Here is a 20,743-nt window from a genome sequence, read left to right as displayed (position 1 = left end):
CCGCTATTCCCCATGGTCCTTACGGAGTCCCCAGCATCCACTTAGGACGTTAGAGAAAGCTTTCTTTTAGTTGTGCCCAGACTCCTGCGGAGCCGCTATTCCCCATGGTCCTTTCGGAGTTCCCAGCATCCACTAGGACGTTAGAGAAAGTAGCATGTGTGCTGTTGCTCAGACCCAGTCACTGACTGATGCCGCCACTATGTACGTGTTCTAACCATAATTATTCCGCAGAACGCTTTCTCAAGTACTACAAGTCCCGGCATGCACCGTGGGCGGTGTATTTCCTTATTGCCGGTCTAATGATATGGGCGTTAAGGTGACCGGATATGCTGCGTCGCCATTTTGTTTTTTGCTATTTGTTTCAAGGGTAATACACGGAAGCAGCAGCAGCAGCAGCGATGTTCCCTCTGGCGAGATCCGCGTTCTCTGTGGCCGGTAAGGCGCCGCGTGCCTCTCCTCTACCTGTCCGCGCTCACACATATACCCACGTAACCGCCTCCTGCCCGGCGCTGCCAGCAGCTGACCTGTGCTGCACCCCTGGTGGGAGCCCATGTCCTCCGCAGTATGATCCCCGCTACATTATGCCGTTCTGTCTCCCAGTCCTGTACTATGCTGCGTCTTCCTGGCTTCCAGGACAGTCCTCTTTCCCTGCTGCAAGCTGCTGTCCCTGTACAAAGCCGCCTGCAGTAACATGGGGCGGCCGCTGCCCGGTCACCTTGGTGGTGATTTCTCTGCTAGGGTGCATCTTCCCTGTTACCTGTAACTGGCACAGCTTCTTATATGCACAAAGCATATTAATGACTTTCATTTCTTTTAAATGAAAAAGTTTCTCCCAGCCTATTGATTGTATGAGGTGCAGCCAGTTGTGGCAGATTATGTACATACTGTGCTATTCTTGGGTTACGCTTCTAATCTGCAGGTGTATATCCTGAATATAATTTCTCTGAAGACCATATTTAATGGATGAAATAATGTTTTAGATTGTCCAACAAATTATTTAATTTTTTATATGCTGCAATTTTATATCCATATATTAGATTCATATCATATTTGTGCCTACTAAAGTGCATTAAATGCAGTAAAATGAATGTGCTTAGATATTTTTTTAAAGCACTTGATGGAAACATAGCTACTATTTAGGTGTGGCATGGAAGGTCGACGAGAGTTGCGTTGACAGTGTCTAGGTTTACCACTATTGGTCGACAGGGTTTCTAGGTCGACATGACGTAAGGTCGTCATGAGTGTTTTTCCCCCCCCCTTTTTTTTTTTTTGTGTCGCTTTCTTTGGAAAGTGACCGGGAACCCCAATTAGTGCACCATGTCCCCTCGCATGGCTCGCTTCACTTGCCATGCTTCGGGCAGTTTACTGTTTGTAATCCACTCCACGTGGATCAAAAAGTATGAAAAAGTAAAAAAAAATGTGAAACTCATGTCGACCTACTTACTGTCTACAAATAGTGGTCGACCTAGACACTGTCGACCTAGAGACCGGATACCTCCTATTTGACACTAGAAAGTCAATGGTAAGTACTTGTTTAATACACTTAGGGGTCAGTTAAATTCAGCACCATATGAATAGCGCCAGGAAGGAGATCCTGGAGTTATTCAATTGAGCGCATTGTTATGCTCCAGGACCTCCTTCCCTGTGCTATTCAGTTCGCTCTGAATGGCATTAACCCCATAATGCATGGAACAGTTTTCATATCTTTTCCCACCTTTGTAAGACTCTCCTGCTCACTGTGCTGGGATCACCATAAATTGTATGGAATGTCTATAATGATACACGAGAAATGGGGCATGCAGCGTTTTACCATTTTAGCACCACATTAACATTTCAGTGGAATGGAAGTACTTTTAACAGCTTTTACTTTTGTATAAATAACTTAATATGTAATGATACCTGGGTGTACATTTTACTTCATGTCATTCATAAGTCAATATGGCATGCACAAGACTTTCTCCAAACAGATCTCTCAATTCAGTGTAAATCTTGATGACCCAGATCTGTGTGCAGTCTGTCACTCATCAATGGGCAACTAGTTTTTTTGTTTGTTTTTTTCCCCCCTAATTCTTTTGCATCTGTATGGTAGTATTGTAATCACTTTATACATTGAGTTGTGTTTTTTTTTTTTTTTTTTTACACCAATCTGTACATTTATCTTCCTATTCAGCTCGTGGCATTCAAAGAACTGTCTCAAGACAGGCCCATCATAAAGCTGGACCAGACTTCCATGACAAGTATGGAAATATAATTTTGCTCTCTGGTACAGTGTTCTGTGTCTCTATCTGGAGTTATGTGAGTATTCTTTGTTCTGAATTATTTATTTAATGCTAGCAGTGCTGTACATTTATCAACAACACCAGTTAAAACAATGTTACAACCTAATGGGCCCTACACATGCCGATATCACTGCACGATATGAACGAGATAACGTTCATATCGTGCAGTGTGGAGGCACCAGCGATGAACGATGCGCGGCCCCGCGCTCGTTCATCGCTGGTGCTATGTCGGTTGTGCATGCAGGCCAATATGGACGAGATCGTCCATATTTGCCTGCAAGTCTACGGAGTTGGGTGACGGGGGGAGTGAAGAAACTTCACTCCCCCCATCACTGCCCCCCCCGCCGGGTCGCCCGTATCGGCGGTCGGGCAGCTCGGCTGCACATCGCCGAGTGTGTAGGGCCTATAAGACGAGGTGGAGTCTGGAGAAAGTGAACGTTGTAATAGTGACTCACTATGGCTTGTAAATGCAAGTTATGGCTACTCTGGGGGAGGAGGGGGTAGTATGTAGCAATTTGGCACTAAGTGATCCTGTTGCCACTAAACGGGTGGGCAGACAGAATCGAAGTAACAGGTAAGAGAGAAGAGAACAAAGGCATACTAGTGACAAGGTTAGTGCTAGAAGGAGAGAACGAGGGAATAGGCCCTGCCCATAATAGAATTATCAATTAAGCTATCCTTTTACTTTTTCCAGTTTTTCTCTCCCTGTCATCTGTTTATGCTTATAGTATGTTGTAGCAAGAGTATGCGGTCTACAGTGTCTAGATACACGGTCAGTAGTTCGACAGGTTCAAATGGTCGACATGATTTTTTTTTTTTTTAATTTATTATACCATCCACGTGGACTACGATTGGGGATAGTAAGCTGTGCTGAGAGCAGCAGTAGCGGAGCGAGGCTCCTCGCCCGAAACATGGCGAGCTAAACTGTGCACTAAAAGGGGGTCCACATGCTCAGATGATAAAAACGACACCAACAAAATCCAAAAATGTTGTCAATTTTCCATGTCGGCCTTTTCATGTGTCGACACTTTGTACCTGACTACCTTTTCCAGTGTCTACCTTGCATAAGTCAACCTACGGACCATTTCTACCTTTTGTCTGTCGACCTTTTCACTGTCGACCTAATGATTGAAGACCTTCTTACTGTAGATCTATTGATCTGTAATCGTAGCAAGATATGAAGCACTAGTAAATGCTAGTTCACAAAAGTAGTTTGAATTTGCATTTTCAGGTAGGTTGAAAAAATGTCCTCCTCTAACTGCTACCCCTGGTGCTGTACCATGCAACCATTTGTCTTTCGCTTCTTTGAAAGTTGGGAGTGTGACTGTAAGGCTGGGTACATATTAGAGCTATCTCAGCCCAATATGTAGTTTCCGGCCGAATCGTAACAATGCATCGGCAGGATTATTAAGTGTGTGCGCCCAATCGATGCGCTCCTGCATGCAAAATGTTCCAGTCAGCTGCGCTGCACACATAACTAGACGATAACTCGTGGTACCGTGCACTGTAATGAAGGATGGAACGAGGGATTGTCCCTTCCTTCATTAAATCGTTCTGATGTGTACAGTGGATTTGATATGTCTGCTGGCCTATTTTCCGTATACACCGTTCTATTGTGTACCCAGCCTTAAGACCAACATCAAGCAAAGAACTTACTGGACTCTTGAATGCCATTTTAAAATGGCAAACATGCAGCTCACCTAAGGCTAGCCAGGAGTACAGCTGTACATCGCTCAGGAAATACAAAATTTCTTTCCAAATTACTGTCTCCTCCATGTAAAACCACTTTGAGTTTTCTGAATTAGTATCTTGCCACTACTACAGTGTCACTGGTAGTAGGAAAGAATTACCATCAAATCTACTTTCAGTAGTTCAATGTTATTAATGCACTAGGCCACAAGTGCGATCCAGGCACTTAAACTGTGTTTTCTCTTACGTCCTAGAGGACACTGGGGTCCATTTAGTACCATGGGATATAGACGGGGTCCACTAGGAGCCTTGGGCACTTTAAGAACTCAATAGTGTGCGCTGGCTCCTCCCTCTATGCCCCTCCTACCAGACTCAGTTTAGAAAATGTGCCTGGGGGAGCCGTCAAGCTTATGGAAGCTCCTGAAGAGTTTTCTGCATTTATTTTCTGTTTGTTATTTTCAGACAGGGATGGTTGGCACCAGCCTGCCTGCTTTGTGGAACTTAGGAGGGAGGGGCAGTCCAGCCTCCTGTTGGGTTAATGGTCCCATTATGTGCTGACGGGACACTGAGCTCCCAAGGGAACCATTCGCAAGCCCCACCACGACGAGCGTACATTCCCGCAGCACGCCGCCACCCGTAATAGAGCCAGAAGTAAGAAGAGTGGTGAGTAGGAGGCAGGCGTCCCGGTTATCGGGTTGCTGGCTGTAATGGCGGCATAAGGGTATGGAGTGCACCGCTGACATGCAGGCTGCGTCTCCAGGCTCAGGACAACATGCTGTTTGTGTTTGGCTGTGAGGGGCGAGCTGAGCCACTAAAAACCATACCCACACTGGCAGTACAGCTTACAGGGGTTCTAACCCGCTGTTAAGCATCACAAACACCTCAGCCAGTATAATAAAACCGGGAAGACCGTGGGGCTTCACTATGAGCGGACCCAGCAGCTCACCAGCGCCATTTTCCTTCTGCAGCTCACACTGACAAGACTGGCAAGGAAGCGCAGCTCCTCCACAATTCCTCAGCAGTACCAGGATATCATAGTAAAGGGGAAGGGGGTGTTTGGGGGCGGTGTTAGAATACTAAGCCCCTGTTAAGAGTGCTTAGTCTGCGATCCAGCTAAGCTTGGCATTAGCAAGAAGGGCGCTGTGTGGCTGGCTCCATCATACTGTGTCTCCCTAGAAAGTCTTTGTGTAGGTTACTTGTGCTTAACCTTTTCCTGTGTGTGTGTGATTTCACATTTACACTGGCAAAGGAGTGTGTGTCATACACCGCAGAGTGTTTTTCTTCCCCAGGGGGATCACTACAGTATACTCGGGATAGTACACATTCTCAGGCTAGTGGGTTTGAACCAGCATGGTTGGATTCACTAAAAGGGATGATATCAAATATTTCTAATTATCCCAGAATGAGAAAGAGACGCAATACTTAAGACAGTCTGTGGATGACCTGATGAATATAGATTCAGACACCACATCAGATACAGAGGAGGGTGAGGTGGACTCATGGGGGAGGGGGGTGGGGGGTGCAGCTCTGTCACAGGGGGTACAGGCCCTGATAGAAGCTATTAGAGACATCCTGCAAATTCCTGATAAGGTGACAGAGGAGGATGAGGAGTCTTATTTTAATGTAAAAAAGAAATCTGCTGCTACTTTTCCTGCATCAAGAGTTGAATTCTCTGTTTGAAGAAACCTGGGTTAATCCTGATAAGTTTCAGATCCCTAAGATTACTCATATCCTCCCCTTTTCCTCAGGATGATAGGAAAAAAGGGGAAAACCCACCGATTGTTGACTCATCGGTATGTAGGTTGTCACATAAGATAGTCTTACCGGTCCCGGGGGCAGCCTCCTTAAAGGATGCTGCTGACAGCAAAATTGAGACCACTCTCAAATCCCTGTACACAGCTGCTGGGGTGGCCCGGAGACCCACTATTGCTTGTGTATGGATCACTAAGGCCATTGCTAAATGGTCAGGTAATCTAATTGACGGGTTAGCTTCCTTATCCAGGGGGGTGATCATTTTACTCCTACAGCATATACAGGACTCTGCAAATTTTATGGTGGAGGCCATAAAAGAAATTGGCTTGCTTAATGCACTCACCACTGCCATGGCAGTGTCAGCACGCAGGGTCTTGTGGCTACGCTTGTGGACTACGGATGCGGATTCCAGGAAAGGCGTGGAAAGCCTACCATTCACAGGTGAGGCCCTGTTTGGAGCTGAACTGGATACGTGGATATCCAAGGTTTCGACGGGTAAGTCTACATACCTTCCTTCCGCAGCCCCCCCCCAGCTAGGAAAACCTACTACTTCCCTGAGTCAAAGATCTTATCGCCTGGGGCTACAGAATGGAGTCTCTGAGAGTGGTAATCTCAGGTCTGGAGGAGGGGGAATTCCTGGTGTCTTTGGATATCAAGAATGCGGACCTTCATATTCCGATTTGGCCGCCTCATCAGGCTTACCTAAGGTGTGCATTACAGGACTGTCACTACCAGTTCCAGGCCTTGCTATTTGGCCTCTCCACGGCACCGAGGATGTTCACCAAGGTAATGGCAGAGACGATGTTTCTCCTCCGGAGTGACTTGGACGATCTGCTGATAAAAGTACCATCCTGGGGCTACGTTTGGGCTCCATAAAAGTCCAGATTTCGGCCTTATCCATTTTCTTCCAGAAATAATTGGCTTCTCTCCCTGATGTTCAGACATTTTTGAAGAGGGTTCTGCACATCCAACCGCCCTTTGTGCCTCCTACGGCACCTTGGGATCTCAGCGTAGTGTCGCAGTTCCTACAATCAGGATGGTTTGAGCCTTTACAGGAGGTTGACGTAAAGTTTCTTGCATAAAAGACCGTCACACTGTTGGCCTTGGCTTTAGAAAGACGTGTGTCGGAGCTGGGGGCGTTGTCTCACAAAAGCACCTATTTGATATTTCATGAAGATAGAACTGAACTCAGAACTCGTTAGTAATTTCTTACTAAGGTGGTGTCTGCGTTTCATATCAACCAACCTATTGTGGTTCCACTGGTTACCGACACCTCTACTACTTCAAAGTCCCTGGATGTTGTGCGGTCTTTCAAGATCTATGTGAAGCGGACTGCTCGTCACAGAAAATCGACTCGCTAATTGTTCTCTATGATCCCAATAAAATTGTGTGTCCTGCTTCAAAGCAGTCTATTGCTCACTGGTTCAGGCTTACTATCCAGCATGCTTATTCTGCAGCAGGTTTGCCAGTTCCAAGATCTGTACAGGCCCACTGTACTAGGTCGGTGGGTTCTTCCTGCGCGGCTGCCCGGGGTGTCTCGGATTTACAGCTGTCGAGCAGCTACTTGGTCAGGATCGAACACGTTTGCTAAGTTCTACAAGTTCGATACTTTGGCCTCTGAGGACCTTCAGTTTGGTCAATCGGTTCTGCAAGACCCTCAGCACTCTGATGACCCGGTTTGGGAGCTTTGGTACATCTCCATGGTACTAAATGGACCCCGGTATCCTCTAGGACGTAAGAGAAAATAGGATTTTAATTACCTGCCGGTAAATCCTTTTCTCGTAGTCCGTAGAGGATACTGGGTGCCCGCCCGGTGCTTCGTGTTTTGCTGCACTGTTACTTGGTTAAGAACTGTTGTTGTTTCAGCTGTTGCTGTTCCTGTTTAAGTTGGGTCAGCATGGCTTTCCTCTTGTTTTTGTGTGCTGGTTCGAATTCACCACTGTCCTTTTAAATCCTTCTTTCATGGTTTGTCAGTCTCCTTGCGCACAATTTCTAATCTAGACTGAGTCTGGTAGGAGGGGCGTAGAGGGAGGAGTCAGTGCACACTATTGATTTCTTAAAGTGCCCAAGGCTCCTAGTGGACCTGTCTATACCCCAAGGTAATAAATGGACCCCAGTATCCTCTATGGACTACGAGAAAAGGTTTTTAATTACCTACCGGTAAATCCTATTTCTCTGACGTCCTAGTGGATGCTGGGACTCCGTCAGGACCATGGGGATTAGCGGCTCCGCAGGAGACAGGGCACAAAAATAAAAGCTTTAGGACTAGGTGGTGTGCACTGGCTCCTCCCCCCTATGACCCTCCTCCAAGCCTCAGTTAGGTTTTTGTGCCCGTCCGAGCAGGGTGCAATCTAGGTGGCTCTCCTAAAGAGCTGCTTAGAAAAAGTTAATAGTTTTTTTTATTTTCGGTGAGTCCTGCTGGCAACAGGCTCACTGCAACGAGGGACTTAGGGGAGAAGAAGTGAACTCACCTGCGTGCAGGATGGATTGGCTTCTTAGGCTACTGGACACCATTAGCTCCAGAGGGATCGAACACAGGCCCAGCCATGGAGTCCCGGAGCCGCGCCGCCGACCCCCTTGCAGATGCCGAAAAGTGAAGAGGTCCAGAAACCGGCGGCAGAAGACTTTTCAGTCTTCATGAGGTAGCGCACAGCACTGCAGCTGTGCGCCATTGTTGTCAGCACACTTCACACCAGCGGTCACTGAGGGTGCAGGGCGCTGGGGGGGGGCGCCCTGGGCAGCAATGATAATACCTTGTTCTGGCTAAAAATACATCACATATAGCCCCTGGGGCTATATGGATGTATTTAACCCCTGCCAGGTCTCACAAACACCGGGAGAAGAGCCCGCCGAAATAGGGGGCGGGGCCTATCTCCTCAGCACACAGTGCCATTTTCCTGCACAGCTCTGCTGCGAGGAAGGCTCCCAGGACTCTCCCCTGCACTGCACTACAGAAACAGGGTAAAAAAACAGAGAGGGGGGGCACTTTTTTGGCGATATTGATATATTAAGCTGCTATAAAGGAAACAACACTTCTGTAGGGTTGTTCCTATATATTTATAGCGCTTGGGTGTGTGCTGGCAAACTCTCCCTCTGTCTCCCCAAAGGGCTAGTGGGGTCCTGTCTTCGATAAGAGCATTCCCTGTGTGTCTGCTGTGTGTCGGTACGTGTGTGTCGACATGTATGAGGACGATGTTGGTGTGGAGGCGGAGCAATTGCCGGTAATGGTGATGTCACCCCCTAGGGAGTCGACACCGGAATGGATGGCTTTGTTTATGGAATTACGTGATAATGTCAGCACGTTACAAAAATCAGTTGACGACATGAGACGGCCGGCAAACCAGTTAGTACCTGTCCAGGCGTCTCAGACACCGTCAGGGGCTGTAAAACGCCCTTTACCTCAGTCGGTCGACACAGACCCAGACACGGACACTGAATCTAGTGTCGACGGTGAAGAAACAAACGTATTTTCCAGTAGGGCCACACGTTATATGATCACGGCAATGAAGGAGGCTTTGCATATCTCTGATACTGCAAGTACCACAAAAAGGGGTATTATGTGGGGTCTGAAAAAACTACCTGTAGTTTTTCCTGAATCAGAGGAATTGAATGAAGTGTGTGATGAAGCGTGGGTTAACCCCGATAGAAAACTGCTAATTTCAAAGAAGTTATTGGCATTATATCCTTTCCCGCCAGAGGTTAGGGCGCGCTGGGAAACACCCCCTAGGGTGGATAAGGCACTCACACGCTTATCAAAACAAGTGGCGTTACAGTCTCCTGAAACGGCCGCCCTCAAGGATCCAGCTGATAGGAGGCTGGAAACTACCCTGAAAAGTATATACACTCATACTGGTGTTCTACTGCGACCAGCCATCGCCTCAGCATGGATGTGCAGTGCTGGGGTGGTTTGGTCGGATTCCCTGACTGAAAATATTGATACCCTGGATAGGGACAGTATTTTATTGACTATAGAGCAATTAAAGGATGCTTTTCTTTATATGCGAGATGCTCAGAGGGATATTTGCACTCTGGCATCGAGAGTAAGTGCGATGTCCATATCTGCCAGAAGAAGTTTATGGACGCGACAGTGGTCAGGTGATGCGGATTCCAAACGGCATATGGAAGTATTGCCGTATAAAGGGGAGGAATTATTTGGGGTCGGTCTATCGGATTTGGTGGCCACGGCAACAGCCGGGAAATCCACCTTTTTACCTCAGGTCCCCTCCCAACAGAAAAAGACACCGTCTTTTCAGCCGCAGTCCTTTCGTTCCTATAAGAACAAGCGGGCAAAAGGACAGTCATATCTGCCCCGAGGCAAAGGAAAGGGTAAGAGTGCACCAAGCAGCTCCCTCCCAGGAGCAGAAGCCCTCCCCGGCTTCTGCAAAGCCCTCAGCATGACGTTGGGGCTTTACAAGCGGACTCAGGGGCGGTGGGGGGTCGACTCAAGAATTTCAGCGCACAGTGGGCTCACTCACAGGTGGACCCCTGGATCCTGCAGGTAGTATCTCAGGGTTACAGGTTGGAATTCGAGAAGTCTCCCCCTCGCCGGTTCCTAAAGTCTGCTCTGCCAACGTCTCCCTCAGACAGGGCGACGGTATTGGAAGCCATTCACAAGCTGTATTCTCAGCAGGTGATAGTCAAGGTACCCCTCCTACAACAGGGAAAGGGGTATTATTCCACACTATTTGTGGTACCGAAGCCGGACGGCTAGGTAAGACCTATTCTAAATCTGAAATCTTTGAACCTGTACATACAAAAATTCAAGTTCAAGATGGAGTCACTCAGAGCAGTGATAGCGAATCTGGAAGAAGGGGACTTTATGGTGTCCCTGGACATCAAGGATGCTTACCTGCATGTCCCAATTTGCCCTTCACATCAAGGGTACCTCAGGTTCGTGGTGCAAAACTGTCATTATCAGTTTCAGACGCTGCCGTTTGGATTGTCCACGGCACCTCGGGTCTTTACCAAGGTAATGGCCGAAATGATGTTTCTTCTGCGAAGAAAAGGCGTATTAATTATCCCTTACTTGGACGATCTCCTGATAAGGGCAAGGTCCAGAGAACAGCTGGAGGACGTAGTAGCACTAACCCAAGTAGTGCTGCAACAGCACGGGTGGATTCTGAATTTTCCAAAATCTCAATTGACCCCGACGACACGTCTGCTGTTCCTGGGAATGATTCTGGACACGGTTCAGAAAAAGGTGTTTCTTCCGGAGGAGAAAGCCAGGGAGTTATCCGAACTTGTCGGGAACCTCCTAAAACCAGGAAAAGTGTCTGTGCATCAATGCACAAGAGTCCTGGGAAAAATGGTGGCTTCTTACGAAGCGATTCCATTCGGCAGATTCCACGCACGAACTTTTCAGTGGGATCTGCTGGACAAATGGTCCGGATCGCATCTGCAGATGCATCAGCGGATAACTTTGTCTCCACGGACAAGGGTGTCTCTTCTGTGGTGGTTGCAGAGTGCTCATCTGTTAGAGGGCCGCAGATTCGGCATACAGGACTGGGTCCTGGTGACCACGGATGCCAGTCTGAGAGGCTGGGGAGCGGTCACACAGGGAAGAAACTTCCAGGGAGTGTGGTCAAGCCTGGAGATGTCTCTTCACATAAATATACTGGAGCTAAGAGCGATTTACAATGCTCTAAGCCTGGCAAAACCCCTGCTTCAGGGTCAGCCGGTGTTGATCCAGTCGGACAACATCACGGCAGTCGCCCACGTAAACAGACAGGGCGGCACAAGAAGCAGGAGGGCAATGGCAGAAGCTGCAAGGATTCTTCGCTGGGCGGAAGATCATGTGATAGCACTGTCAGCAGTGTTCATTCCGGGAGTGGACAACTGGGAAGCGGACTTCCTCAGCAGACACGATCTACACCCGGGAGAGTGGGGACTTCATCCAGAAGTCTTCCACATGATTGTGAACCGTTGGGGAAAAACCAAAGGTGGATATGATGGCGTCCCACCTCAACAAAAAACTGGACAGGCATTGCGCCAGGTCAAGAGACCCTCAGGCAATAGCTGTGGACGCTCTGGTAACACCGTGGGTGTTCCAGTCAGTGTATGTATTTCCTCCTCTGCCTCTCATACCAAAAGTACTGAGAATTATACGGCAAAGGGGAGTAAGAACTATACTCGTGGCTCCGGATTGGCCAAGAAGAACTTGGTACCCGGAACTTCAGGAGATGCTCACGGAAGATCCGTGGCCTCTACCTCTAAGACGGGACCTGCTTCAGCAGGGACCGTGTCTATTCCAAGACTTACCGCGGCTGCGTTTGACGGCATGGCGGTTGAACGCCGAATTCTAAGGGAAAAAGGCATTCCGGAAGAGGTCATCCCTACCCTGGTAAAAGCCAGGAAGGAGGTGACTGCACAACATTATCACCGCATTTGGAGAAAATATGTTGCGTGGTGTGAGGCCAGGAAGGCCCCGACGGAGGAATTTCAACTGGGTCGATTCCTACATTTCCTGCAAACAGGATTGTCTATGGGCCTCAAATTAGGGTCCATTAAGGTTCAAATTTCGGCCCTGTCGATTTTCTTCCAGAAAGAATTGGCTTCAGTTCCTGAAGTCCAGACTTTTGTAAAAGGAGTACTACATATACAGCCCCCGGTTGTGCCCCCAGTGGCTCCGTGGGATCTTAATGTAGTTTTGGATTTTCTCAAATCCCATTGGTTTGAGCCACTCAAATCGGTGGATTTGAAATATCTTACATGGAAAGTAACCATGCTACTGGCCCTGGCTTCAGCCAGGAGAGTGTCAGAATTGGCGGCTTTATCGTATAAAAGCCCATATCTGATTTTCCATTCGGACAGGGCAGAACTGCGGACGCGTCAGTTTCTGCCTAAGGTGGTTTCAGCGTTTCACCTGAACCAGCCTATTGTGGTGCCTGCGGCTACTTGCGATTTGGAGGATTCCAAGTTGCTGGACGTTGTCAGGGCATTGAAAATATATATTTCAAGGACGGCTGGAGTCAGAAAATCTGACTCGCTGTTTATACTGTATGCACCCAACAAGCTGGGTGCTCCTGCTTCTAAGCAGACGATTGCTCGTTGGATTTGTAGCACAATTCAACTTGCACATTCTGTGGCAGGCCTGCCACAGCCTAAATCTATCAAGGCCCATTCCACAAGGAAGGTGGGCTCATCTTGGGCGGCTGCCCGAGGGGTCTCGACATTACAACTCTGCCGAGCAGCTACGTGGTCGGGGGAGAACACGTTTGTAAAATTCTACAAATTTGATACCCTGGCTAAAGAGGACCTGGAGTTCTCTCATTCGGTGCTGCAGAGTCATCCGCACTCTCCCGCCCGTTTGGGAGCTTTGGTATAATCCCCATGGTCCTGACGGAGTCCCAGCATCCACTACGGACTACGAGAAATAGATTTATCGGTAAGTAAAATCTTATTTTTTATTCAAGTGCACCTATCTGATAAATTGTCATTTACTTCAGCACCATTCCTCTCAACTGTCCCAATTTGTGTGGGACAGTACCTATTTTTGTGGACTGTCCCACCTGTGTGTTTCAGTGTCCTGCAGATGGGACAGCCGCCCCTCCCATCCCTGCGCATGGAAACTACACAGTGTAGAGAAATGCCTAGGGGGGGCAGCTCGGCATCTCCAGTAGTGCTGGACAGGCCCCCAGAGTGGTGAAATGAGGGCATGCTGCGATAACTTTTTGGACATGCCTCTTTTCAAATCCCAGATGTTAGGAGGTATGCAGTACCATAGCTTTATTTTATACCTCCATGGCTGCTGGGCACCTGAATTGCGGAACAATTTAATTGCAGCTGTCGAGTGCCATCTAGTGCGACTGCGATAAACAGTTGAATTCCCCCCATTATAATATGTATGCAGAGTGTTTTGATAGTAGCAAATGTAAATAGTTTGTTTTGTATTGAAACTGTTTAAAAATAATTCAATAATGTTTAAAATACTAGATTCAAATTTGTCGTATTTGTCCTGCCGTATAATACAGGGCAAAGTCTTTATCTTTTTCTATAACCCACTGTAAATGCTTTTTTCCGTTCTGTATGATGAATTAGGATTGGACAATACATGCTGTGTAAAGTGTGTTCACTAAAATTTTTGTATTTGTAAGTTCCATTACTGATAATGATCTAATCAGTGACCTAGTTTGTGCCTGTAAAACAGTAAATTCATGTTTTTTTTTTTTTTTTTTGAGAGGTGGGGTGGTGTTTTTTTTTTTTTTTTTTTTTATGCTGACTTTGGTTTTTTTGCTTTTCTAGGTGGTAACACAGACAGGAATTTGCTGGAACTTATCTCCAGTTGGCAGAATTACCCCAAAGGAATGGAGGGATCAATAGGACTCACAGCTATTTTAGACCTACTCCAGTACTTTAACAAGTATATGCTTTGTATATACAAGACTGATCTGTAACCCTTCATATGTTAATGAGGTTTATATTGTAATAAATCTAAAACATAAAGTATTGCATTGTTTTGTGGCTTGTTTGAAATTATACACTTCATTAGACTATTAAACGTATCGTGTTATTTTTTTTTTTTTTTTTTATATTTCTTCTGACGTCCTAGTGGATGCTGGGGACTCCGTCAGGACCATGGGGGATAGCGGCTCCGCAGGAGACAGGGCACAAAATTTAAAAGTTTGACCACTAGGTGGTGTGTACTGGCTCCTCCCCCTATGACCCTCCTCCAAGCCTCAGTTAGGTTTTTGTGCCCGTCCGAGCAGGGTGCAATCTAGGTGGCTCTCATAAAGAGCTGCTTAGAGTAAAAGTTTTGATAGTTTTATTATTTTCAGTGAGTCCTGCTGGCAACAGGCTCACTGCAACGAGGGACCTAGGGGAGAAGAAGTGAACTCGCCTGCGTGCAGGATGGATTTGCTTCTTAGGCTACTGGACACTAGCTCCAGAGGGACGATCACAGGTACAGTCTGGATGGGTCACCGGAGCCGCGCCGCCGACCCCCTTGCAGATGCCGAAGTAAGAAGAGGTCCAGAAACGGCGGCTGAAGGCTTTTCAGTCTTCATGAGGTAGCGCACAGCACTGCAGCTGTGCGCCATTGCGCTCAGGCACACTTCACACCGGCGGTCACTGAGGGTGCAGGGCGCTGGGGGGGGCGCCCTGGGCAGCAATGTTAATACCTTTCTGGCTAAAAAGAATACATCACATATAGTCCATGAGGCTATATGGATGTATTTCACCCCTGCCAGGTCTCAGAAAAACCGGGAGAAGAGCCTGCCGGAATAGGGGGCGGGGCCTATCTCCTCAGCACACAGCGCCATTTTCCTACACAGCTCCGCTGCTAGGAAGGCTCCCAGGCTCTCCCCTGCACTGCACTACAGAAACAGGGTAAAAAACAGAGAGGGGGGGCATTTTTTGGCGATATTATATATATTTAAGCAGCTATAAGGAAACAACACTTATATAAGGTTGTTCCTATATAATTATAGCGCTTTGGTGTGTGCTGGCAAACTCTCCCTCTGTCTCCCCAAAGGGCTAGTGGGGTCCTGTCTTCTATCAGAGCATTCCCTGTGTGTCTGCTGTGTGTCGGTACGTGTGTGTCGACATGTATGAGGACGATGTTGGTGTGGAGGCGGAGCAATTGCCGGTAATGGTGATGTCACCCCCTAGGGAGTCGACACCGGAATGGATGGCTTTGTTTATGGAATTACGTGATAATGTCAGCACGCTGCAAAAGTCGGTTGACGACATGAGACGACCGGCAAACCAGTTAGTACCTGTACAGGCGTCTCAAACACCGTCAGGGGCTGTAAAACGCCCTTTGCCTCAGTCGGTCGACACGGACACCGAATCTAGTGTCGACGGTGAAGAAACGAACGTATTTTCCAGTAGGGCCACACGTTATATGATCACGGCAATGAAGGAGGCTTTGCATATCTCTGATACTGCAAGTACCACAAAAAGGGGTATTATGTGGGGTCTGAAAAAACTACCTGTAGTTTTTCCTGAATCAGAGGAATTGAATGACATGTGTGATGAAGCGTGGGTTACCCCTGATAAAAAACTGCTAATTTCAAAGAAGTTATTGGCGTTATACCCTTTCCCGCCAGAGGTTAGGGCGCGCTGGAAAACACCCCCTAGGGTGGACAAGGCGCTCACACGTTTATCCAAACAAGTGGCGTTACTGTTTCCTGATACGGCCGCCCTCAAGGATCCAGCTGATAGGAGGCTGGAAAATACTCTAAAAAGTATATACACACATACTGGTGTTATACTGCGACCAGCAATCGCCTCAGCCTGGATGTGCAGTGCTGGGGTGGCTTGGTCGGATTCCCTGACTGAAAATATTGATACCCTGGATAGGGACAGTATTTTATTGACTATAGAGCAATTAAAGGATGCATTCCTTTATATGCGAGATGCACAGAGGGATATCTGCACTCTGGCATCAAGAGTAAGTGCGATGTCCATATCTGCCAGAAGAAGTCTATGGACACGACAGTGGTCAGGCGATGCGGATTCCAAACGGCATATGGAAGTATTGCCGTATAAAGGGGAGGAATTATTTGGGGTCGGTCTATCGGATTTGGTAGCCACGGCAACAGCCGGGAAGTCCACCTTTTTACCTCAAGTCCCCTCCCAGCAGAAAAAGACGCAGTCTTTTCAGCCGCAGTCCTTTCGTTCCTATAAATATTTGCCCCGAGGCAAAGGAAAGGGTAAGAGACTGCAGCAAGCAGCCCCTTCCCAGGAGCAGAAGTCCTCCCCGGCTTCTGCAAAGGCCTCAGCATGACGCTGGGACCTTACAAGCGGACTCAGGGGCGGTGGGGGGTCGCCTCAAGAATTTCAGCGCACAGTGGGCTCACTCGCAGGTGGACCCCTGGATCCTGCAGGTAGTATCTCAGGGTTACAGGTTGGAATTCGAGAAGTCTCCCCCTCGCCGGTTCCTAAAATCTGCTTTGCCAACGTCTCCCTCAGACAGGGCGACGGTATTGGAAGCCATTCACAAGCTGTATTCTCAGCAGGTGATAATCAAGGTACCCCTTCTACAACAGGGAAAGGGGTATTACTCCACGCTATTTGTGGTACCGAAGCCGGACGGCTCGGTAAGACCTATTCTAAATCTGAAATCTCTGAACCTGTACATACAAAAATTCAAGTTCAAGATGGAGTCACTCAGAGCAGTGATAGCGAATCTGGAAGAAGGGGATTTTATGGTGTCCTTGGACATCAAGGATGCTTACCTTCATGTCCCAATTTGCCCTTCACACCAAGGGTACCTCAGGTTCGTGGTACAAAACGGTCATTATCAGTTTCAGACGCTGCCGTTTGGATTGTCCACGGCACCCAGGGTCTTTACCAAGGTAATGGCCGAAATGATGATCCTTCTTCGAAGAGAAGGCGTATTAATTATCCCTTACTTGGACGATCTCCTGATAAGGGCAAGATCCAGAGAACAGCTGGAGGTCGGAGTAGCACTAACTCAAGTAGTGCTCCAACAGCACGGGTGGATTCTGAATTTTCCAAAATCCCAACTGATCCCGACGACACGTCTGCTGTTCCTAGGGATGATTCTGGACACTGTTCAGAAAAAGGTATTTCTTCCGGAGGAGAAAGCCAGGGAGTTATCCGAACTCGTCAGGAACCTCCTAAAACCAGGGACAGTGTCTGTGCATCAATGCACAAGAGTCCTGGGAAAAATGGTGGCTTCTTACGAAGCGATTCCATTCGGCAGATTCCATGCACGAATTTTTCAGTGGAATCTGCTAGACAAATGGTCCGGATCGCATCTGCAGATGCATCAGCGGATAAAATTGTCGACAAGGACAAGGGTCTCTCTGCTATGGTGGTTGCAGAGTGCTCATCTGTTAGAGGGCCGCAGATTCGGCATACAGAACTGGGTCCTAGTGACCACGGATGCCAGCCTGAGAGACTGGGGAGCGGTCACACAAGGAAGAAACTTCCAGGGCGTGTGGTCAAGCCTGGAAACGTCTCTTCACATAAATATACTGGAACTAAGAGCAATCTACAATGCTCTAAGCCTGGCAAAACCTCTGCTTCAGGGTCAGCCGGTGTTGATCCAGTCGGACAACATCACGGCAGTCGCCCACGTAAACAGACAGGGCGGCACAAGAAGCAGGAGGGCAATGGCAGAAGCTGCAAGGATTCTTCGCTGGGCGGAAAATCATGTGATAGCACTGTCAGCAGTGGACAACTGGGAAGCAGACTTCCTCAGCAGACACGATCTTCACCCGGGAGAGTGGGGACTTCATCCAGAAGTCTTCCACATGATTGTAGTCCATTGGGAAAGACCAATGGTGGACATGATGGCGTCCCGCCTCAACAAAAAACTGGACAGGTATTGCGCCAGGTCAAGAGACCCTCAGGCAATAGCTGTGGACGCTCTGGTAACACCAAGGGTGTACCAGTCAGTATATGTGTTCCCTCCTCTGCCTCTCATACCCAAGGTACTGAGAATTATGCGGCAAAGGGGAGTAAGAACGATACTAGTGGCTCCGGACTGGCCAAGAAGGACTTGGTACCCGGAACTTCAGGAGATGCTCACGGAAGATCCGTGGCCTCTACCTCTAAGAAGGGATCTGCTTCAGCAGGGACCGTGTCTATTCCAAGACTTACCGCGGCTGCGTTTGACGGCATGGCGGTTGAACGCCGGATCCTAAGGGAAAAAGGCATTCCGGAAGAGGTCATCCCTACCCTGGTCAAAGCCAGGAAGGAGGTGACTGCACAACATTATCACCGCATTTGGAGAAAATATGTTGCATGGTGTGAGGCCAGGAAGGCCCCGACAGAGGAATTTCAACTGGGTCGATTCCTACATTTCCTGCAAACAGGATTATCTATGGGCCTCAAATTAGGGTCCATTAAGGTTCAAATTTCGGCCCTGTCGATTTTCTTCCAGAAAGAATTGGCTTCAGTTCCTGAAGTCCAGACTTTTGTAAAAGGAGTACTACATATACAGCCCCCGGTTGTGCCCCCAGTGGCACCGTGGGATCTCAATGTAGTTTTGGATTTTCTCAAATCCCATTGGTTTGAGCCACTCAAATCGGTAGATTTGAAATATCTTACATGGAAAGTAACCATGCTACTGGCCCTGGCTTCAGCCAGGAGAGTGTCGGAATTGGCGGCTTTATCGTATAAAAGCCCATATCTGATTTTCCATTCGGACAGGGCAGAATTGAGGACGCGTCCTCATTTTCTGCCTAAGGTGGTATCAGCGTTTCACCTGAACCAGCCTATTGTGGTGCCTGCGGCTACTAGCGATTTGGAGGATTCCAAGTTGCTGGACGTGGTCGGAGCATTGAAAATATATATTTCAATCAATGCCCACTCCACAAGGAAGGTGGGCTCATCTTGGGCGGCTGCCCGAGGGGTCTCGGCATTACAACTCTGCCGAGCAGCTACGTGGTCAGGGGAGAACACGTTTGTAAAATTCTACAAATTTGATACCCTGGCTAAGGAGGACCTGGAGTTCTCTCATTCGGTGCTGCAGAGTCATCCGCACTCTCCCGCCCGTTTGGGAGCTTTGGTATAATCCCCATGGTCCTGACGGAGTCCCCAGCATCCACTAGGACGTCAGAGAAAATAAGAGTTTACTCACCGGTAATTCTATTTCTCGTAGTCCGTAGTGGATGCTGGGCGCCCATCCCAAGTGCGGATTGTCTGCAATACTTGTACATAGTTATTGTTACAAAAAAATCGGGTTGTTTATTGTTGTGAGCCATCTTTTCAGAGGCTCCTACGTTATCATACTGTTAACTGGGTTCAGATCACAAGTTGTACGGTGTGATTGGTGTGGCTGGTATGAGTCTTACCCGGGATTCAAAATCCTTCCTTATTGTGTACGCTCGTCCGGGCACAGTATCCTAACTGAGGCTTGGAGGAGGGTCATAGGGGGAGGAGCCAGTACACACCACCTAGTGGTCAAACTTTTAAATTTTGTGCCCTGTCTCCTGCGGAGCCGCTATCCCCCATGGTCCTGACTGAGTCCCCAGCATCCACTACGGACTACGAGAAATAGAATTACCGGTGAGTAAATTCTTATTTTCTAATGCAAAACTTGGATGTACTTATTGGTTAAACACTGGAGGCAGTCTCAAATATGCATTCAATATGCCAATTTAGTAAAGTAATTTGTTCTATTAGTGGAGCTTGAAGATTGTCACTTTTAAACACAGTTTGTTTTGAGGTATCAGTAGGTTTTACTGATTAGCTGTAGTGACCCAGTCATTGGCCAGACTCATTACTGAGTTTATAGCACATGCACATTATCGGTCAGATTGCACAAAAAAGCATATATATGTGGTGTGGGGGGCACCAAGGCAAACACCCCCTCCCCCCGTTTGAGGTTTTTTTTTTATTTAAAGTGCACTCAGTGAACACCTGTTTATGTCCAGGCACACGAAGGAACCATAAGCATTAGGACTCAGGGCACTAGGAGTATTTCTCTGACGTCCTAGTGGATGCTGGGAACTCCGTAAGGACCATGGGGAATAGCGGCTCCGCAGGAGACTGGGCACAAAAGTAAAGCTTTAGGACTACCTGGTGTGCACTGGCTCCTCCCCCTATGACCCTCCTCCAAGCCTCAGTTAGATTTTTGTGCCCAGCCGAGAAGGGTGCACACTAGTGGCTCTCCTGAGCTTCTTAGTGAAAGTTTAGTTTTAGGTTTTTTATTTTCAGTGAGACCTGCTGGCAACAGGCTCACTGCATCGAGGGACTAAGGGGAGAAGAAGCGAACCTGCCTGCTTGGGCTTCTGGACACCATTAGCTCCAGAGGGACCGAACACAGGCCCAGCCTCGGAGTCCGGTCCCAGAGCCGCGCCGCCGGCCCCCTTACAGAGCCAGAAGCAAGAAGAGGTCCGGAAAAATCGGCGGCAGAAGACATCTGTCTTCAACAAGGTAGCGCACAGCACTGCAGCTGTGCGCCATTGTTACTCAGGCACACTTCGGTCACTGAGGGTGCAGGGCGCTAGGGGGGGGCGCCCTGAGCAGCAATGTAAACACCTTGGCTGTCGAAAATACACCACATATAACCCCCAGGGCTATATGGATGTATTTTAACCCCTGCCAGA

General features: G+C 48.1%; 1 protein-coding gene across 1 annotated transcript; it reads left to right on the top strand.

Moving 5' to 3' along the window:
• The first annotated feature begins 326 nt into the window (after nt 1-326).
• On the top strand, nt 327-14,165 carry LOC134948894 (cytochrome c oxidase subunit 7B, mitochondrial). Its single transcript, XM_063937171.1, has 3 exons — nt 327-435; nt 2,171-2,295; nt 13,962-14,165. The coding sequence occupies exons 1-3, from the start codon at nt 399-401 to the stop codon at nt 14,037-14,039; spliced, it is 240 nt and encodes a 79-aa protein (XP_063793241.1). The 5' UTR covers nt 327-398; the 3' UTR covers nt 14,040-14,165.
• The last annotated feature ends 6,578 nt before the right edge of the window (nt 14,166-20,743 follow it).

This window comes from Pseudophryne corroboree, chromosome 8 (assembly GCF_028390025.1).
Source record: "Pseudophryne corroboree isolate aPseCor3 chromosome 8, aPseCor3.hap2, whole genome shotgun sequence".
NCBI lineage: Eukaryota > Metazoa > Chordata > Amphibia > Anura > Myobatrachidae > Pseudophryne > Pseudophryne corroboree.
Note: the sequence above shows the minus strand (reverse complement) of the source record. Positions and strands in the feature narration are given on the sequence as shown.

Bases quoted from the DNA above. Each gene is read 5' to 3' on its own strand.
- LOC134948894 (XM_063937171.1), top strand. From the start codon at position 399: ATGTTCCCTCTGGCGAGATCCGCGTTCTCTGTGGCCG. The intron at 436-2,170 runs GTAAGGCGCCGC...CTTCCTATTCAG, and splicing joins ATCCGCGTTCTCTGTGGCCG to CTCGTGGCATTCAAAGAACT. The intron at 2,296-13,961 runs GTGAGTATTCTT...TTGCTTTTCTAG, and splicing joins GTGTCTCTATCTGGAGTTAT to GTGGTAACACAGACAGGAAT.